General features: G+C 39.4%; 1 protein-coding gene across 1 annotated transcript in view; it reads right to left on the bottom strand.

Moving 5' to 3' along the window:
- Positions 1-261: 261 nt before the first annotated feature.
- The window catches only part of PLD5 (phospholipase D family member 5), a 109894-nt gene continuing 90106 nt past the window's right edge, over positions 262-20049 (bottom strand). Inside the window, exon 10 of the mRNA XM_087718036.1 lies at positions 262-400. Within this exon, the coding sequence (XP_087574162.1) occupies positions 315-400 (86 nt within the window). The 3' untranslated portion in view covers positions 262-314. The remainder of the gene's footprint in view (positions 401-20049) is intronic.

The following is a 20049-nucleotide window of genomic DNA, read 5'->3' as shown; positions in this document are numbered from 1 at the left end:
GAACTCAGGTGTATACAGTGTCTGAGTATGACAAAGTAATTTTGTACGTAAAAGAAGACAAAACAGAAAAAAGAAGAAGTTACCCAAAGTGACAAATGTTGATCTGATAAAGGGAACAGTTATCTTCTGGAATTCTTGCATTCCATTTTTTATGAGCTACATGTTTACAACCTACAGAAAGCAAATATTGCAGACATCTCATATCTTCAACACAATCATATGATAATTATTGAACTTAATGTTTCTGCCCTTGGAAACAGAACCTGTTTGATGCTTGTATATGAGAGACCAGTCTTGCTAATGATACAACATGTTTAGATCTTGTCAGAAAGCTTCATGTTTTTCAATATCTTTTTTCTTCCCAACAGCTCATAACAACTTTTCCATTCTGCATAGTAGTCTGTTGAGCAAAAAGAAACAACTTTCTGAAAGAGTACTTATTTTACTCATTCTTATTTCACACTATTCACTCTTGTGTTCAGATGATATTATTTTCTAAAACAAGTTAAAATTTCAATCCATTCAAAAAGGTTCTGGGAATAATGGAAAATAGAGTAGTTCTTGCTGTTTCTTCTGTTGTCTTGTGACAATGGTAATAGGAGTGGACTCCTTCTCCAGGGGGAGAGAATAGTAAGCACGCCAACACAAGAAACTGTCTGATGAACAGTTCCATAACTATGTATATGATAATGTAAGCCAGGATATAATGTTACCACATCATGTGGGCATTCCAATGAACTAGAATTAGTTTAATAAAACAAAATTAGCAGAGAAACAGAAAGGACTAACTGAGCATTATGAATGTCTGTGAAGCTCAGGTGCCACACTGTCTCATGTATTCGTAATGTTCAGTTAGGCCCTTCTGTCCATCCACAGTTTGTGCCTTTTCCAAGGCCCATGTATTTCCTTCCAGAGACATCCTGACCTTAGAAAGCATGATAAATATGTTAGTATTTAATGCAAGATCTTTGTAAAGCTTTTAACGGGAATAAGCTGGTGGATAAATACCTGTTCCTAACTATAGAACTTGCAGCTGTTTCCTTCACTTCTACCATAAAGAAATTAGTCAGTATGACCCGCCCCTGACTTGTGTATTTGTGTGTCTAGTACCTGAATTGTTTGTGAGGATAACCTTCCTCCTTCTTTTTTCTGTCTATAGATACAACAGCAAGGTCAGTTCAAGGATAGTTAAGTGAAATAAATCTTTTTTTGCAATATTTAAATGTTTCTCAGGTAAAATCAGGTATCTGCATGACACAGTTCTATTTATATCATCTATCTATTATCTATTGTCTGTCTGTTTGTCTATTTTTCTGTCTGTCTGTCTATCATAGCTCTCTCTCGCTCTCTCCTAATCTCTCATCTATTATCTTTGCAATCATTTTACCAAAATGTGGAAAAAGTTGAATAAGTTTTGAATAAGCACTTGTGTCATCTAAATGTTATCTAAAGCATTTAGCTATCAGGATCTGAGGATTTCCCAAGAGTTAAATTGAGTTGAGGCTGTAAACTGAGAATTGTCAACGCAAAAACAAAATAGAATTCCCAGATATTTGTTAAAACTTGATGTCAGACTTATTTTTTATTGCTTTGGGTTTTTCCTAAGTTTCCTAGGGTTTGGTCTTACCTTTTTATACAGTATTTTATCCCTAAAGCTCATTTTACCTGCATTTGGAAAAGATCAGAAAGTAGGAAAAGCATGCCAAACATTATTTCTGGATTCTTTCCAGCCAGTTTGTGTTTGACTGAATGTGCCCATTGGAAAGTATAGGATGGGCTGGGTACCCTCCCCTGTGGATCTGATTATGGAAAGAGGCAGAGGAGAGAAGAGATGGAAGCTTAGAAAAGAGCAGTTGCCACCATAAGGATGAAGGAATATTTTTCCTGAAATGTTTTTCTTCCCGGCCTGATGCAGCCCACTTTTCAAATTCAATCTTTCTTCTCATCTTTCTATAATGATTTAAAGAAATTTATTAGACTGATGGACCGAAGCACACCACTATCAACATTATTTCTTTCCAATATCCCATTGGTTGCAAAGCATATAAAAGGAGTTTATTGTGTAAAGGGAAATATAGGAGAAATAAAGGAATGTTACTATGGAGAAATCTAGATAAAATGACACAACTTCAGATAAAATCAATTCAGTCACTCTCTTTAAGTTTTAGCACATGTTAATTGCAGAGAGGATTCTTTGAGGGCTATCATCTGTTTCTTAGATGTTCATAGTTAAAGTTCCTTTTCCTTCCTTTTTTAATTAACAATTTTGTAATGCTTGGTGTTTATAGTAATTATATAGTTACTCTACCCCAAGATCATTTTTGCAACATTGATAGCAAAGCTGAATAAAGTATTCCAACTGCACAAAGAATGAGAACATCAACCATTTTTAGTCTCTTTCTTAATATTCCCTAATGGGAATTTGCCTTTTACATAATGTCTGTATGCGGCATCTGTGGTTTCTTCAAGTAATCCTACGCAGTCCCAAAACTTCATTCCAGTTAGATGATGCCAGCTTATCAGGAAAGGGAAAAAGTCCCCTACCTTATTTATATAATTGTGTGATTCATCTGTGAAAAACTTTTAGGAAAATATTTTTGTCAGTTTTGATTATTTCACCACTGATCCTTCCCCACTCAAGTAATTTTATAAAACATGACTAAACATTATTATAAAAATAATCATGAGTGCTATGCAATAATAAAGAGTTGCTGTTGTGTCAAAAAGATACCTAGTGAACTCCAGTGTGGACAAAGCCAACAACACATTTTAGAAAGTATCCTGTTTCCCTGAAAATAAGACCTTCCCGGATAATAAGCCCAATTAGGCTTTTGAGCACATGTGCTAAAATAAGCCCTCCCCCCAAAATAAGCCTTCCCCTAAAATATTGCAACATAGCAGCAGCCATGAGGTGACCACTCTTGCCGCCTCCTGCACCTCAAAAATAATAGGACCTCCCCAAAAATAAGGCCAAGCGCTTATTTGGCATCAAAAGAAAATAAGACTCTGTCTTATTTTTGGGGAAACACGGTAGTTGACCAATTCAACCATAGCATGGAATTAATATCCTACTGAAAAGTAAACAAATATGCAGCCATTTTAACCTCTGTAAAAATAATTGGGATGTTACACATTCTTCAAAAATCCCTTTGACATGTCTTATATTACAACCATAATGTAACCTATCTGAGATTCTGGGTTTGAGATACACAGTTTTTGAATGTTATATGTCCTAACGTTACACAAGAAGTGGATACATTTCTGTCATAGAATGGGAACACATATGATAAATAACTTTTTTACTAGGACCAAATAATGTTTCAAATTTCCAGTTCTTTTCTAATCTCAATATTGGGTTTCCCCCCCTAAAATCTAATTCTGCTCTTCTGAAAGTGAATTCCAGTAACTTTGCTGAGTGTAGGTCAGAAGTGGTATTCACCCAGCCAGTTCTGACAGATTCTGGAGAACTGGTAACAGAAATTTTGAGTAGTTTGGAGAACCAGCAAATAGGCTGGCCCTGCCCCCGTTGCCTCCCAGTCTCCCAGCTGATCTGCTTTTGTTGCCCCGAACAGGAGAACGGAACTGGAAAGCAGGTTAGTGGGGTGGGGAGAGAATGGGGATTTTGCAGTAACCTTCCCCTGCCAGGCCCACAAAGCCACACCCACAAAGTCATGCCCAAAGAACTGGTAATAAAAAAAATGAATCCCATCACTGGCGTAGGTATGTTCCAATGTTCCTATGTGCACAATATTATTAAGTAGTTAAATCTCTCCAGAACTTCTTACATTGTTGTCTGAAAACAGTATTTTCTTGTCTGTTTCTATTCATACATGTGATTGTTTATTATCCCTATCATAATAGTTGAACAAAGGGGCTGGAAAACCTGAACTTGCTGATAGCTGCAGTAGTACAATTAATATTTGGGTCCTTTTCAAGGTTTTATTATTAAAACCATATAATCCAGTATTACAATCAATTCATTGCTGGATCCTACTACAGTAACTCAGTGTCAGACCTGGAAGCCATCTTTTACATTGGGCCTTCAACCCCGCCACATTTTCTACTGTGGGAAAATGGGAGGGGGGATTATATGGAGTATGGGTGATATAGTCAAAATAACATTCTTTTCTCAGAGAGTCAAGGACATGTTGCCCTGCAGCTGCGCCGGAGTGACTGGGAGGCATCTCCAGTTTTGGACGATGCCTAATTGGATCATGTGATTGACATGGGTGCTGGGCAGGGACTTTAACTTTCATTTGAGTGGGAAAAACCTGGAAACTTTTCCCAGATTTGTCAATATGACATCTCTAATAAAATGGAACTTTGAGGAAACTCAAGCCTCAGAGTCTTCTTTCGTTGGGGGTGTTACTTGGAACCCTGACATTAACCCGAATTATGATTGTAAGATGATAGTTCCTGTTTTCAGTGAAGCTTAAATGCAGCTCATATTTTTCTTGTTTCCTCTTCACTTAGCTGTTTTTCTACTTTCAGAGAGATACTTTTAGCAAGAGAAAAATATTGAAAATATGCAATATGTGCATATTCAAAATATGGTCCCTCTTCATCAGAAATGATCCATTGCACTACCTCTTCTCCACTGCTAAGGATAATGACAATGTCCTTGCACATTGTCTCTCAGGTCTCTCTAACAGCGTTACCAGAGAATGTGAGTGTATGTGTTTATATGCCACATGCACACAAATGCATATGTGCATGCATATGCATATTTTGGGGGGGGGGGTGTTTCAATCAAACCCAATTCTTGGAAGCTAGCTGGACAAATTTCTCCAGTGTTTAGGCAATGTTTTTCAGGAGTGGTTTGCCATTGCCACTTTCTAGGGCTGAGAGAAAATTATTGGTCTTGTGCAGAGGTGACCCATTTTTGTTGGGTTGCAGAACCAGCAGTAATCCATGCTTGCCACACCCCCAAACTGGTTCCCCCATCACCTCTGATGTCGCCGCCATGTTGTTTTGTAGTGATTGCACATGCGCAGTTTACTGTAAATTGTTCTGCACATCCGTGAAGAACAATTTCCATTGAACTGTGCATATGCACAAAGCGAAGCGATAGTAAAATCAACAGCCTTGTGGCTTTGTACCTAATGTGGGCCCAGAACTCATGGTCTCCTGGTTTTTAGTCTGATAACATTTAAACTTTAAAAAAAAAAAACCTCTATTTTTAAAAAAAAATAATGGCAAATTGGAGAGAGAAACAAAACACAAAGATAAAAATATATACATTCCAGATCTTAGACCATATTCTCATATGAAAAGATCCAGCTGAGATATCAGAATACGGTTAGATCAGTACAATAAAATAGTTTTACAATCATAATTTGAATTTTTAACATTACGTTATCTCGGTAAAAAAAAAAACACCCTCCCATCAATCACAGGAGACTCTATTTTAAATAATATTTTTTCTGGTTTAGGGTCTTCTGACAGTTGTTGTGCAGCTGGAAATCCAACAGGTGAACTATTTCCCTGAGTGGGAGGAGCTAGGGTATTGAAATGGCTTTCCTTTGCCCATTGAGCAATTGGGGAAGATGTGAAAATTCTTGTTGTCTGAATCTCTTTTCCAATGAAATTGGTGAGATATCAATACAGGAATATACTGCCAGATTGTATTACTTGTTGAAATGAACACTATAAGTTCCTCACCATTTTTCAGCACATAACACTTGTCAGAATCAATAAAACAATAGTTAGGCACATTCCCAAATCAAGATGGCACCTGTGATTGCATGATTGAAGTCTCACCTCTTTTAACATGCATCACATACCCAACCAATGTTTTTTTTTAAAAAGGATCAAGACATAATCACCATCTTGACTTTTTTCTGACACCCATGGACACCCATCTTCAAATCAGAACATAACTTCTAAACCTTTTAGCTTTAGCTTTTATGGCTAAAGAGCCATAAAAGTAGAATGCTATAGACAGGTTGATCTATAACCCTTTTATCTTCACTTTGTTTTTCTTAAATATCATTGTTCCAAACAAATCAATGTATGATACTTTTAAAGAGATTCCTCCCCCCAATTGTTGCTTACTTCACTAAATGACTCTTGAGAAATTTCACAACATATTGCCACATTGTATTTGTGTAAAAATAGGAGTGATCTTGCCAACACCATTGTTTCAGGATATTAGGACTTCTATAAAGTATAAAAGAACGAGATTAGGACAGCTAAATATTTAACTAAGAGTTTACTTTCAGGTGGACGTCAGCAAAGACAAAATAACCATGACCGTACTCTTTTGCCTAAATAGAGTTGATTGCATTGTTTGGACATGTTAGACCATGCAGTTGTAAATACCAGAGTGGACAACTTGAAATTATTTGTTTTGGACATATATGGATAAAAAAGATACCTTTTCTGATCAATGATTAATTATCATTAATTGGAAACAATCATATAAAATTTTGCGCTATTAATTGCCCTATAATTAGAGTTGCTCCAGACTAAATTGTTACTTTGATCCAACCTTTTTAATTTTTGAGATTATTCTTCCAGTAAATGCTAGAGAACCTGACCATACTAGAAAAACACTGCATATCAATCAGAGTTGGTTAATATTTGGATGGAAGACCACCAGGAGGTACTATAATTGCAGGTTAGATTGAGAAAAGTTTAAAAAAAATCTGAAGAAGGCCAAGGACATGCTGTTTTCCTTGTTGTTGTCAAGAAGACAATATGAAGTCATAATGAAGTCACCAAAGATTAAGCTATCATAACAAGAACAAATAATTACCTTTGTGATTTGAAGAATCAAAAGGGATTGATTCATACTGAATAGAATCAATTCAGTGCTAGGCCTGTTGCTACACACCTTATATTTAGGCCATATTATCTGCTGAACCACACACTAGAGAACCCCATCTTGGGGAGGTTATCTTGGATTAGCAGTGGTGGAGTTAGAACAATGTCTATGGGATTCTCATTCATCCAAGTCATGGTTGATCCAAAGGTGCTTTTTCAAGAGGCAACTGGACTTCCTTGTTTTTCTTTGAAGACATTTTGCTTCTCATCCAAGAAGCTTCTTCAGCTCTGATTGGATTCCATTCGCCTCCATCCAGTCAGAGCTGAAGAAGCTTCTTGGATGAGAAGTGAAACATCTCCTTAAGAAAAACAAGAGTGCCCAGTTGCCCCTTCAAAAACCATCTTTGGAGTAAGAACAGTTATTGATTAAACCTAACATTCCTATTTTGACTGAATTGTATTGGATGCATGGAAAACCTCAGATCCTCAACTGTAGCACTAGACAGCCACAGGTTTAAGTGAACTTAATTGTGTAGTTGCGATCTTCATCCAGGCCTTTAAACTAAGATAGCATTAATGCTAAAACCTATTTTCAAATTCTATGTATTCTAGAGGCAAATGTGTACTGGGATGGGACTGTGTATAAAACAGCTGTTTGCCTGCCATATTTAATCACGATACAGTTCTTCCTGATACATATCACAGAAGGTTCTCAATAATTTATTTCCCATAATATGCACATTGGGATCTCTGACTGTTAGACCTTTGAAGTGGTCCCCACAGGAAGCATGACAATAAATATAAGATCTATCCAAACATCGATTTTTTTTCATCTACGGTAAAATGATAGTGAGCTATCTTCTTCCCTTGCTGCAGATACTTTGAACATTATTTTATTTCTAAGCCTGAGAAGATTTAAGAGGCGATGGAATTATGTGATCTCCTTTCTATTCATGTCTCCTTACTTTTTCAATTTCATATGGCTCTTAAGGAAATCCTCCCAAAGACAATATTATCAGCCCCATATATTTTCTGTCCCCTTGATTCTTTTCCTTCTTTCATTTGTGTGTCACTTTTTGTCATAGGCACATGATGGCCAACCTATGGCACGTATCCCACAGGTGGCATGCAGAGTGCTCTCTGCGGGCACATGGGCCATTGCTACAGCTCAGCTCCACCACACGTGCACGTACAGGCGCCTGCCACTGGCCAGATGGTTTTCTGGTCTCTGCCACACATGTGGGGGATGGGGTGCAGGCAGGAAAGGAGTTGCAGGTGCATGTGGGGGTGGCAGAGCACACGTGTGGGATTGCAAAGAAGGATGAGGCTCCGCTGATCTGGAGCCATCCACAGGGGGAGGAGTCCCCCTCGCGTGTCAAGAGAAAAGAGGGCAGCGCATGCCATGTGGGCTTGTGCAACTGCCAAAGAACAGGAGCTGAGGATTCAGCTCTGCCCAAGCCCAAGAGCACATGCTGTCCTCTTCTCTCTGATAGCCACCTGATTAAAAAGAAGGATGAGAGTCTGCTGGTCCGGAGCCATCCATGGGGGGGAGGGGTTCCCCTCGCATTCCTCGTCTTCCCGGATGGGGAAGGAAAAGCAGTGAGCAGGTGGGCACCGCCTGGCTTCCAAGTAGGAAAACAAGCACCTAGAGCCGAGGCTGCTGAAAGCAGCTAAAAAAAAATTGGTCCATTTTCGTGCCTTCGGGTGGAGCACAGAGCACAGAGCCAGGATGCCATGCAGGGCACGCTTCCCTCCACCCAAAGACACAAAAATGGAATGCAAAAGGAGGAACCCAGGGTGGGGTGGAGGCACTATGCATGACTGCAGGACACAAGCACACACCACACGTGCAATTTGGTGTCAAGTCCCATACCTGGGAGTGGAGGTGGTGGAGAGGCATGGAGAGGTCCAGCAGGACAATCTGCTAAACAGCAGCGGCAAGCTCAGGAGTTTTCTCCTGGATACCTCTCTGTCCTGCCTCCTCTGATCTCCCAAAGTTCTTTCCCCAGCATGTGATGCTCTCCCCTGGATTCCCCTCTGTCCTGCTTCCTCCGATCTCCCAAAGTTTTTTCCCCAGCGTGGATAGCTTTCTCCTGGATTCCCCTCCTCCGATCTCCCAAAGTTCTTTCCCCAGCGTGCAATAGCTTTCTACTGGATTCCCCTCTGTCCTGCCTTCTTTGATCTCCTAATTTTGACCCTTAATCCTCCAGTTGTCTATTTTTGGGAGTTTTTCCCCTCTCCTTTTCCCCCCTTCATAGGAGTCCCAACATTTTTTGTCATATGGCTTGGAGGGGGTGGTCATGTGACTGAGTGTGCATGAGTGATGTCAAGTTGGCCATACCCACCCAGTCACATGACCGCCAAGCCATGCCCACAAAATAGGCCACATCCACAGAATAGGTTCTAAAAAAATTGAAGCCCACCACTGGTGCACACATGCGCTTTCGGCATGCGATGACAAAAAGATTAGCCATTACTGTCATAGGTTGTTGGGTTGTTGCTGGAGAATTCAAGCATACTTGCACATGGCCCTTATTAAAAAAAATACTTCTTTGTATCTTCTATCTATTCCCTAATGTAAAGGGGAGAGTGCATGAAACTGACTGAAATCCACCAGTCCATTCATAGGAATCCATATTTAGGAAATTGTGATATTGTCTAAATTAGGCCAGAAATGATTCAGACATAAATAATAGAAATTGAAAAATAACAACAGTTGGAAGAGACCTTGGAGGTCTTCTAGTCCAACCCAATGCTCAAATAGGAAATCCTATTCCATTCCAGACATGTGGTTGTTCAGTCTTAAAAGCTTCCAGTGATTGAGGACCCACAACTTTGGGAGGCAAGTTGTTCCACTGGTTAATTGGTCTCATTGTTAGGGAATTTCTCCTTAGTTCTAAGTTGCTTCTCTCCTTGATTAGTTTCCATCCATTGTTTCTTGTCATTGATTGATTGGGTTTATTGCTAGTGCTGTTCATTGCAAAAATCTCTATTCTATTCAGAATATTATCGTATAATTCTATCCATATCAACCGCCTTTCTATCCATATCAACCGCCTTTGGATATAATGGATCTTATGTAGCTGTAAATGTAACTGAAGGAATCTTTCTCAGGATGAAGGGACAATAATTGGTTGAAACAGCTTCATCTTTTCTTTAAAATGGCTGGCTCCCCACAAAAGAGATGATTTAAGTGGTGGGGTCCAAATTCTATGTATCTAGGCTTTAATTCCTCCCAAGTTTCTATGTTCCAAGTTTTTATGTCCATAGCTAGCTGTGGCTTCTTGCACAACTAGTGTGCCACAGTGTAAAATAGGTCATGTTTTTCATTTCTGAGCAGGAGATCAGCATGGCTTTTTGCCCACCTTGCACTGCTAAAGTGAAGTGACATCATAATGTGAACTCCTTTCCAGAAGACAATGCTTGGTGAAATGAAAATGATCTTCAGCTTTGGTTTCATGCAATAAAAATTTTATTACAAATTTATCCTTGCCTAATATTTTATGTCACTTGATGGTTCAGAATTATGCAGTTGTAGTCCAACATTTTTTTTAAAAAAAAAACCATTGACCTTAAATATTATCTAAATTATTAGATTATATAAGAGCATTTTACTAGTTTTCCAGAAAATATTGGGGAATGGGATTCAGCAATTTTTGAGCTAGCAAATCCATTTTTTTGGGAAATATATAAACATTCCTGAGCCAGCTACAAGCTACTAGAATGAATTAATAAATTATAAGATGTCCTTTATTTTTTTTCCTCCAGTCCAATGCTGATTTGGCAATATTGTCTCCTCTCTCAGCATAGTAAATTCTTTAAGGAGACTTTGTGCCTGTTTCTATTTATGTGTTTATTTGAATCATCCCAATCAATGAGAAGAAGTATCTAGTACCAGGATCACACATCAGACAATTTGAGTACTGCTTAAGCCTCGGTACTTAGTCATGTCATGGGACTAACCTGCTAATCTCAAATTTATCTAGGAGCCTCATGCTTCATACCCTGGCTGTGATTTATGCAACTTTGATGTTTTGATACTGCAAGATACCCAGTAGCTACAAATTATGTAATATGGACTACATGTCATGGTGTCACATATTCTTTTGTAAGGGTTGGAACATCAAAGAAGTCTTGTTAGAAAAAGTGACACATCTCAATTGACACATCTGTGACACATCTCAATGAATCATGGAATGGCATACATAGACTTGATCACTAGGTGGCACAACATCATCATTTACTAATATTAGGAAGGAGGATGTTTCATTTTTACAAATTGGTATCCAAGTATGTTTTTCTATTATCTATCTAATACTAGAGATACCTCCTGCTGATATAGCTACGGCTACTATATTTTATATATCAAGGAGATAATTTGGTTTGTGGATAGAAGGCTGGAATATAGCACTTAAAATGCAGGCTGGGTTCTAAAGAGAAACATCAGTTTTCTGAATTATAATATTCTGAGTATAAAGTAACTTTGTACCCTTCCCTTCCTTTCCCTTTTTAAGAGACAATATTATTCTCTGTCAAGAACTGCTCAGGTTTTTCAAGGAAAAAGCTGATTTGCACATAGCTGCCACTTATTTTTTCATCATTTGTGTGCTAAGCTAAATACTTTTGAAACTATTGGTCATTATATTTGATTTATATTCAAATTGCACATCAATTTAGTTCAGCTATTCATTATCATATGATGTAACTATCTGAGCTTTGAACCGTAAAAATGGGAAATTTGTGGTTTCTCTAGAACATTACTGAATTATCATTTCCAGTATCTCATTTGGATTTCTCATTAGCCCATGTTGCTAAGAATTCAGCAGCATTTTGAGGCTCATATGTTCCCCAATCCTACAATATTTATTTAATTTGGATTAAAAACCACAGCCTTGGTCATTTATTCTTCTTAAATTCATGGTCAGAAGACCATCAGCAGGCTCAGGGGCATTCTAAGGTTTATACAACATAAAATGTCTTTTTGTGAGCTCATGGAAAATATAGGGTAATTCAGTAGCTTAAATGGCTTTAAAAGATGGTTGAAATAATTAGATCTAGATAAAGACTATTCCTGAGCATCAGCTATTGGGAACTAATGCTAGGAATGATTTCTGGTAGACTTTGCATAAGCATCTGATTAGATAAACGTTTAGCCTGATCCAGCAAGATGTGAAAGCCCATCCGCCCGCTCACACGGTACAGTACCCAGCCCATGTGAGCGACAGCGGATGGGCGGGGGAATGAATGAGCAGCTCACTCGTTCCTGCCCATCCACCCGCTCACACGCTACAGTACCCAGCCCATGCGACCGGCAGCGGATAGGCAGGGGAACGAATGAGCGGCTCACTCGTTCCCCGCCCAGCCGCCTGCTCACACGCTACAGTACCCAGCCCATGCGAGCAGCAGCGGATGGGTGGGGAAACAAATGAGCGGCTCACTCGCTCCCCACCCATCCGCTCGCTCACTCGCTACAGTACCCAGCCCATGCGAGCGGCAGCGGATGAGCGAGGGAGCGAGCGAGCTGCGAGCGCCAAAATAAAGCGGGTTTTTTTGAGAAAGGCCCGGGACGCGGGAAAATTATGAAAAGGCGTGCCTGTCCCGCCAGATGCGGGATGTCTGGTCACCCTATATTTATGTTTATAGTAGACTATAGGATAGAGTGTGTCGGTAGGCAAGATGTGTGTGGGAGCAAACTGCTACAAAATTATTTTGCATGAGGGGCTATGAAGCATGCAGACATAACAGGAATTTCTGAAAATAATTCTGCAAAAGACATACTGGACATGGAAGTGGTTTGTATTTTCTTTTAGAGGGTCCCTATGGAGCTTAATGAGAAAAGGAATAAAAGAAATCAGAAAAGGGTGTTATTCTAAAAATGCTGTCACATTTAGGCAAATATAGTGTTACCTACTGGGAAATGATACCGATCAGCTTTGTTATAATTTTTCTTACAAAACTCCTCTGAGATTTTACACACCATCATTTCCCCAACTTCATTGATATGCATAGAGAATCTAGCACAGTGGTTGTGAAATATATATAACTAATGTTTACATTAACAGATGGATCCCAGACTTTGAATTCCTGATAATTTCAGTTCACATTGATTTTTTAAGAACATTCAGATCACGAAGAGGACTTGTTTTATATGTAATTTCATTTTTGTGCAGGAGATGATTGTGAGAGACATTTGGGAAACAGAGTTGAAGTCTGTGATACTTTTCTATGGTGGAAAAATACAAAATTAAATATATCAAACTAACTTTGAAATTCTGTTTTGAAGATGTATTGAGTATTGAGCAAGTATTGCCATGAGCTCAGCGTTTTTCTCTAGGTGATGCCTATGGTTTAGTGTTGTGGGGGGGGGGGGTGTCAGAACAATTTAGCAAAGGATTCATTGAACAATCTGCTCATTTAAAAAAAACTTATCTTGACATGTTACTCATTGTGGAATGTGCTGTCCTCTTTCTTTTTCATCATGCACATCATGGTAGATGCAAATAGTTTTCTACCTCTGCTTGGATGTTTTCTGAATGACTTCATCCAAATGGCAATGTAAACAAAACACTGCTGTGTATAAAGGTAAAAGTCCCCTCACACATATATGCTAGTTGTTCCCAACTCTAGGGGGCAGTGCTCAACTCTGTTTCAAAGCCAAAGAACTTGAGCTGACTGAAGACTTTCTCCGTGGTCATGTGGCCAGCATGACTCAATGCCGAAGACGAATGGAACGCTGTTACCTTCCCACCAAGGTGATTCCTATTTTTCAACTTGCATTTTTACATCCTTTCGAACTGCTAGGTTGGCAGAAGCTTGGACAAGTGACGGGAGCTCACTCCATTTCACGGTGCTAGGGATTCGAACTGCCTAACTGCTGACCTTTCTGATTGACAAGCTCAGCTTCTCAGCCACTGAGCCACTGTGTCCCTTCCGCTGTGTATAACCTATGATTAGAATAAATGATCCCGAATTGTGTTTTAACGTGTGCAATTGCAAACTTAGATTGCACCCAGCGTTATGCAAGCAGACTTCCATCAATGCTTGGAGACATTTTCTTGTCCTTCCCTTTCTACACCTTGTATTTGCTGCACACATCCAAAGCTACTCACTATCTTCAGATGGTTTGGAGTATAGAAGACTTCCAAACTTTCTGAAGAGGAACCATAGTGCATGGAGAAAAGAAATTATTGTTATTTATTATACCTAGATTCAGTGCTGTCCAGGAAGTTCTATTTCCATTTCCCATGTAAATGTCCAGATTTTTTTTCTGAAATGTTGCCAAACCCATTCACAGAACTATTTCAATCCTGGATTCCTGGTCTAGATTTTTGTTGTAGCAGAAATTTGTCCTTTTCTTGGATTAAATTGAAAATCTGATAAAGACAGTTTTTGATTCATTTACATTGTTTTGATTTGGTTTCTATATATGCAATGTAATTAGCACACTGATTCTGCTATTGTTATTATGTGCTCTGGATTGTATTCGTTCACATTTCAATCAAGGCTTTCCTCTTCCTTCTGACCTTATTTCATTATTCTGAACAATAATAATGGATAAAAACATGCTAACTTTTCTCAGTGATGCTCTGTTTGTGATTCTGACAGTTGGATAAATAGCATCTCCAGAATAATCCTCACTTTGCACTTTTCAGATAATAAATATGCATATTTACATAGCAAAGCCTTCCCAACATTAATTACCAGCCTTGTAATTAAGGATGCTGGCATAATGTAACTAGCAAGAGGAGGGGGGGGGTGCTTTGGAAAGATAAATTGTTTTTAATAAGCCCCTATGAGAATTAAAATCAGATATACAGTTTTGCTCAGCATGGATACATTTTATTTATGATTGTTAATTGTGGTCTGCCTGTGACAATGTATAGAAGAGGAAGCTAAACATGTTAGCTTGTTGGAGGAAAAACAAAGACCCAGTCATCTCAGGAGGCATTTTAAAGGCTAGCCAATTTATTGTGGCATAAACCAGTTCCCCTCCCAACATCACATTTGCAAGAAGAATTTACAGCTAAATGAAATGTCAGCCAGATGCTCAGCAGCTGTATGGAATGTCAGGAAGGTAAGTCCTTTAAACTTTGCCCAAAGTGTGCCCAGTGGGAAAATTGATCACTAAAGCTGTTAACTAACCTACCTCAGGAGACTTCAGAGAAGCTGACGGCTCCTGACTGGCATGCAGGGATTAATACAGAGATGAGAACAGTTTCATAACTGGCAACAGGACTGAAATACTGATCTGGGAGACCAAGCCAGTGTGAGCTCACTGCAAACCTGAACTTTGAAGATAGCCAACATGTCAGAAAAAATCTCTATAGTTATGAGCAGCACGGCTGAACACATTCGTCTCTGCCAACTTAGGGCTCTCTTAGACTGAGATGTGAAATAACAGCTCATGAACTCTTCGTTAAAATGCTGAAGCTATTTCTCTCTCTCCCCCCCTCCTTTTTTAAAAACATTTGCCTTCTGCAGATGAATGCCAAGGAATGATGCATACTGAAATCAAAGGAAGCAGAATACATTTCTGTACATTTATGGCAATTTTCATATGTGTCTTTTTTAAATAAAGGGAACGTTTTGGCATTTTAATAATTCTGTAATTTTTCAGAGGTTTTCTAATGAAACATTAGGCAACAAGCATTTGCATGTTTGGTACTTGGTAGATAACATGTTTTGAAAAGAAAACACTGCAAACCTGGCTGTAGAAATCTGGAGGGCGGCAAAGAAATACTGCCCTCTATACATCATTCAGATTTCTGAAGCATTAGTGTGATAGTCCCAATTAAAAATCCCTACCCACATTTGGTGGGAGAAGCATGAGCACTTCTTGATGCTGAATGATGGTTGAAACAAGGGGACTTTGGTGCTCTCTGAGCTTGTTGTTTTTTTGCAAATGTTTCGTTACCCAAACTAGGTAAGTGCTGGGGGCACTGATGATCCTACCTAATTTGAGTAATGAAATGCCTGCAAGAAAACAATTAAGCTCAGAGAGCACCAAGGATTCCACATAGGAAGACGGTCGGGGAAATGGCCTAATTAATGCTGCACTCTACTTGAAAAATGCCCAGACAGATGCTTGCTTTTTACATTCCAGATCCTTAATGCAGGATGGGTGATTTTGAGTCAAATTAATGTGTTTATATGGATCACTTCATGTAATGAAACTGTCTGGTTATCTCTGGTGTCAGAGCAGGGCCTTGGCAAAAACATGATTTGGCCTATGCCTATTAGTATAGAGATGTTAGTCAAAAGTATACTTGATGGATTTAGGATTGCAATCTATTAGTGTATACATTTTGTGGGATCCACATTTAGCAAAACAGAAAGGCGAGCAGAGCCAAGCATAGTGAATATTTAAAGACCAATACTTAAAGCCTAAACGCCAAAAAAGTTTTATTGTGAAAGTTCCATGCCATGCCTGCATATGAGTTTCCCGTCTTCAGTTTGGGGGAAGGATCAGGAAGGATCAGGAAGAACACCGTCTATTCTTTCTGCTGACAGCAGGCTGCAGCTTCAAGTGTTGAGGCTCCCAATAAGTCAATAAATAGTTAACTGAAAATAAATGCTGGTTTTGTTAAAAAAAAAAACATTATTGTTAAATGCAGAAGCGCGGCTGCAGGATGCTGCAAACAGATGTAAATGTGGGCCGATTGCCCAAATGTGATCATGTGATTGTGTGGATGGGTGGGTATTAGAATTTTGAATGTGGCTAAACACCGACTAAGCGGCGCTCAGTTGCTGGCTTTTTAGGCTCCTTCACTGGTCTTGCCTCATCTCACATCATATCGCAATGCCTCATGTGCAGCCAGGTCCAGCACTGGCTTCCACTATCCTCACACACAAACACAGCTAGGTGTTTTCCACAGAAGTGGCACACACTTATCTATTTTCAACATTGCAAGGTTTTGAACTGCTAGGTGGGCAAGAGCTACGGATTGAGCGACGCGAGTTCACTCTTCTCCCACAGAGCTGGGTTCAAACCATTTCCAGCCAGCAGACTGGCACAGTGTCAGTAAGCCTGATGCTTATTGCAGCCTTGCAACAGCAAGATCTGTTGTAACAGTCACTAAACGAGCAGTCATAAGTTGAAGACTACATACAATGGGTCAAAGTTCATGTCTTGAATTTTGAAACTGACAGTTATAAAGATTTAACAAGAATATTTTCCTTAGTGAGTATTGTCACCTCAGATTGCTTTCTGGAATCTGCTACGGTGATTATGGGCATCTCATTGGCTTCAGACTGTGATTTCCTCTGAAATATACAAGATACCAATATTACATTGCAGTTGCCCCTAGACGCATCTCCACTGAAGACATCATATGTGGAGTTGAAGCTACACTCACCAAAATCAACCCAGATGAAGCCAATAAAATCAGACTTGCAGTCACCAACATCCTTTGCTCCAGTAATCCACCCAGAAGCGACTTACAGCAAGAGGAACAAGAAGCACTCACCAACCTGAGGAAAGACAACAACATAATCATTCTCCCAGCAGACAAAGGTAACGCCACAGTGGTGATGAACATGTCTGACTACCAAGCCAAACTATCCAACCTACTCCAAGACCCCGCTTACAAACCTCTAAACACAGACCCCACCACCGACCAGGAAAAAACCACCAAATCCAAAATAAAAGCCTCTCCCATCAGTGAAGATATCCAGCAAAGAACCATCCCCAGAGAGGGAATCTTCCAGATGCCCCAAACTCTATGGCCTCCCCAAGATACACAAAGAAGGAACACCACTCATACCCATAATCAGCTCCATAGGCTCACCTCTACAGAATCTTACCAAATTCCTCGCCAAACAACTCCAACCCTATGCAGAATCCATCACCTCACACGTACAAAACTCACTCCACTTCATAGAAACAATAAAGAAACAAAACCTACAACCCAACGACCTACTCGTGAGCTTCGATGTCATATCCCTCTTCACCCAAGTGCCTATAAAAGAAGCCTTGACAGCTATCCAAAACAAACACAATCCCCCTAAACACATCCTGGACCTGACCAACCACTGACTAACCAACACGTACTTCACCCATAATGGACAAAGATAAAAGCAGATAGAAGGAGCACCCATGGGATCACCCCTCTCACCTGCCATTGCAAACTTATACATGGAGCATTTTGAAACTAACGCCTTAGATAAATCTGAACACAAACCCAAACTCTGGCTTAGATATGCTGATGACACTTTGGTGATTTGGCTACAGGGGAAAGGAAAACTGGACAACTTCCTCACACATCTCAACAGCCTACACCCCAAAATACAATTCACTATGGAAATAGAAGCAAACAACCAACTTCCCTTTCTGGACATCCTAATCTACAAAAAGCCCAATGGTTTCCTAGGACACACCATCTACCGGAGAAAAACCACACCAACTACTACTTAAATGCACAATCCCATCACCACCCTGCACAGATCTATAGCCAAGACTCTCATCTACAGAAGCAAACGCCTAGCCGACAAAGATCACCTGAAAACTGAATTACACACTCTCACAAACGTATTAATCTCCAACGGATTCCAAAGAAAAACAATTACCAACCTAATCCAAAGGGAGACTCCCCCAAAAAACCGAGACACAGAACAGGTCAACGGCATTGCCCTCCTCCCTTACATCAAAGGCACCACAGATAAAATCAGAAAAATTCTCCACAAACACAATATCAAGACAGCCTTCAACACTGACCAAAAAATAGCCAACATCTTAAGAAACCCCAAAGATAAGATCCAGCTAGAAAACCAAGGAGTCTATGAAATACCATGCAAAATCTGTCCTGCAACATACATAGGACAAACGAACAGGAGAATAAATGCACACATTGCAGAACACAAGAACGCAGTAAGAAAAAAAGAAAAAACTTCCTCACTTTTCCAGCATATTAAAGCTACAGAACATGAAATTAATTTTGAAGGAACCAAATTAATTTCGAAAACTGAACAAAACTGAACAAGAGAATAATTATGGAAGCTATCGAAATAGAGAAACACCCCCACAACATGAATAAACATGACGATGACTCCCACCTGCAAGATATCTGGAAACCAGCCCTGGTAAGCAAATGAGCCCCACCCACGAAACAACAATGGACACACAGCCAGCACCAATCAGCACCAATCTACCAATCATGATACAACCACACAACCAATCACTCCATTTATTGAAACAAAGCCAGCACTCCATACCCCTCCAAGATTTCTAGAAAGACGGCAGTTCTGATCACACTTTAAGCCCCAAACCCAGCCTGAAGATGGTGAGTGAGACATTGCTGAAACGTTGCCAAAACAATCTCAATCTTACATGGGAAAAGACCTGAATACAACAAGACCAGCATATTTTTTTGATAGGGAGGTTTTTGTAATATTTTTCTGCAAAATTAGGGCTAAACCTGATGGCCCCATAACCCAGGGTTCCCCCCCTAGAAAATAAGAAGTGACAAGAAGATTGCTTGAGTGTATGGGTGTGTTGAGCCCAGTGGATTTACATTCTTTTCCCTAGAACATCTCTCTATCCCCATTGTAATAATTGTTGAAGATAATTAACCACTTTTAATGTATTTTTAAATACATCAGTTTTATATGTATGTCCCTAGCCCCAAGTAAATGCATTTAATTTCAAACCAGCAGAAACAATTCTATATTTTTTCAGCATTCATATGGTGCCATCATTGAAGTGAAATTAAAATGTAAGGCTGCCTATTCAGAATCACCTTTTTTCTTTTGTTCTACATTTTTTTTATCAAGAACTCCTGGCCTAGTAAAAAAGTGTTAGTTGTATGCTTTGCAATTAAAGCTATAGATATAACACCTAAAAGGGGGCCCCAAGCACACTGTATAAAGTCCAAAGTTTAAAACAATGTTGTGTAGTTGTTCCACTGGCTCAGGAAAGAATGCCTTGCTTATTGTCTGTGAGTCAGCCTGTCACTGGAAGTTCAAACAAATGAGCAGAAAAGAAGAAAGTGACACATTTATCTAATGCTACTGCATTTGATCTTGAAAAAGATTAAAGCTGCTGTTCTATACACACTTACTTCAAAATAGATTTCACTGAGCTGGGCTGAATTGTTTTGCAAACTTGTGCAATAGGATAGCACTATATAGTATGACGGCAAAGACCAAGTCCCTTATTTCCTTTGTGATTTTCCATCAATCAATTGTCTTTGGATTTATGTATGTGGGTAAACATGACTTGAAAAGAAAATTATATCACTCTCACGGGTTAATTGTGTGAAGCATTCTTAGCAGAGGAGTTATTTTTTA

This window comes from Thamnophis sirtalis, unplaced genomic scaffold (genome assembly GCF_051295495.1).
Source record: "Thamnophis sirtalis isolate CommonGarterSnake01/CBP01778 unplaced genomic scaffold, rThaSir2_p1.2 scaffold_6, whole genome shotgun sequence".
In the NCBI taxonomy this organism is placed as follows: domain Eukaryota; kingdom Metazoa; phylum Chordata; class Lepidosauria; order Squamata; family Natricidae; genus Thamnophis; species Thamnophis sirtalis.
The sequence above is the reverse complement of the archived record's forward strand: the minus strand, read 5'-3'. Positions and strand labels throughout refer to the sequence as shown.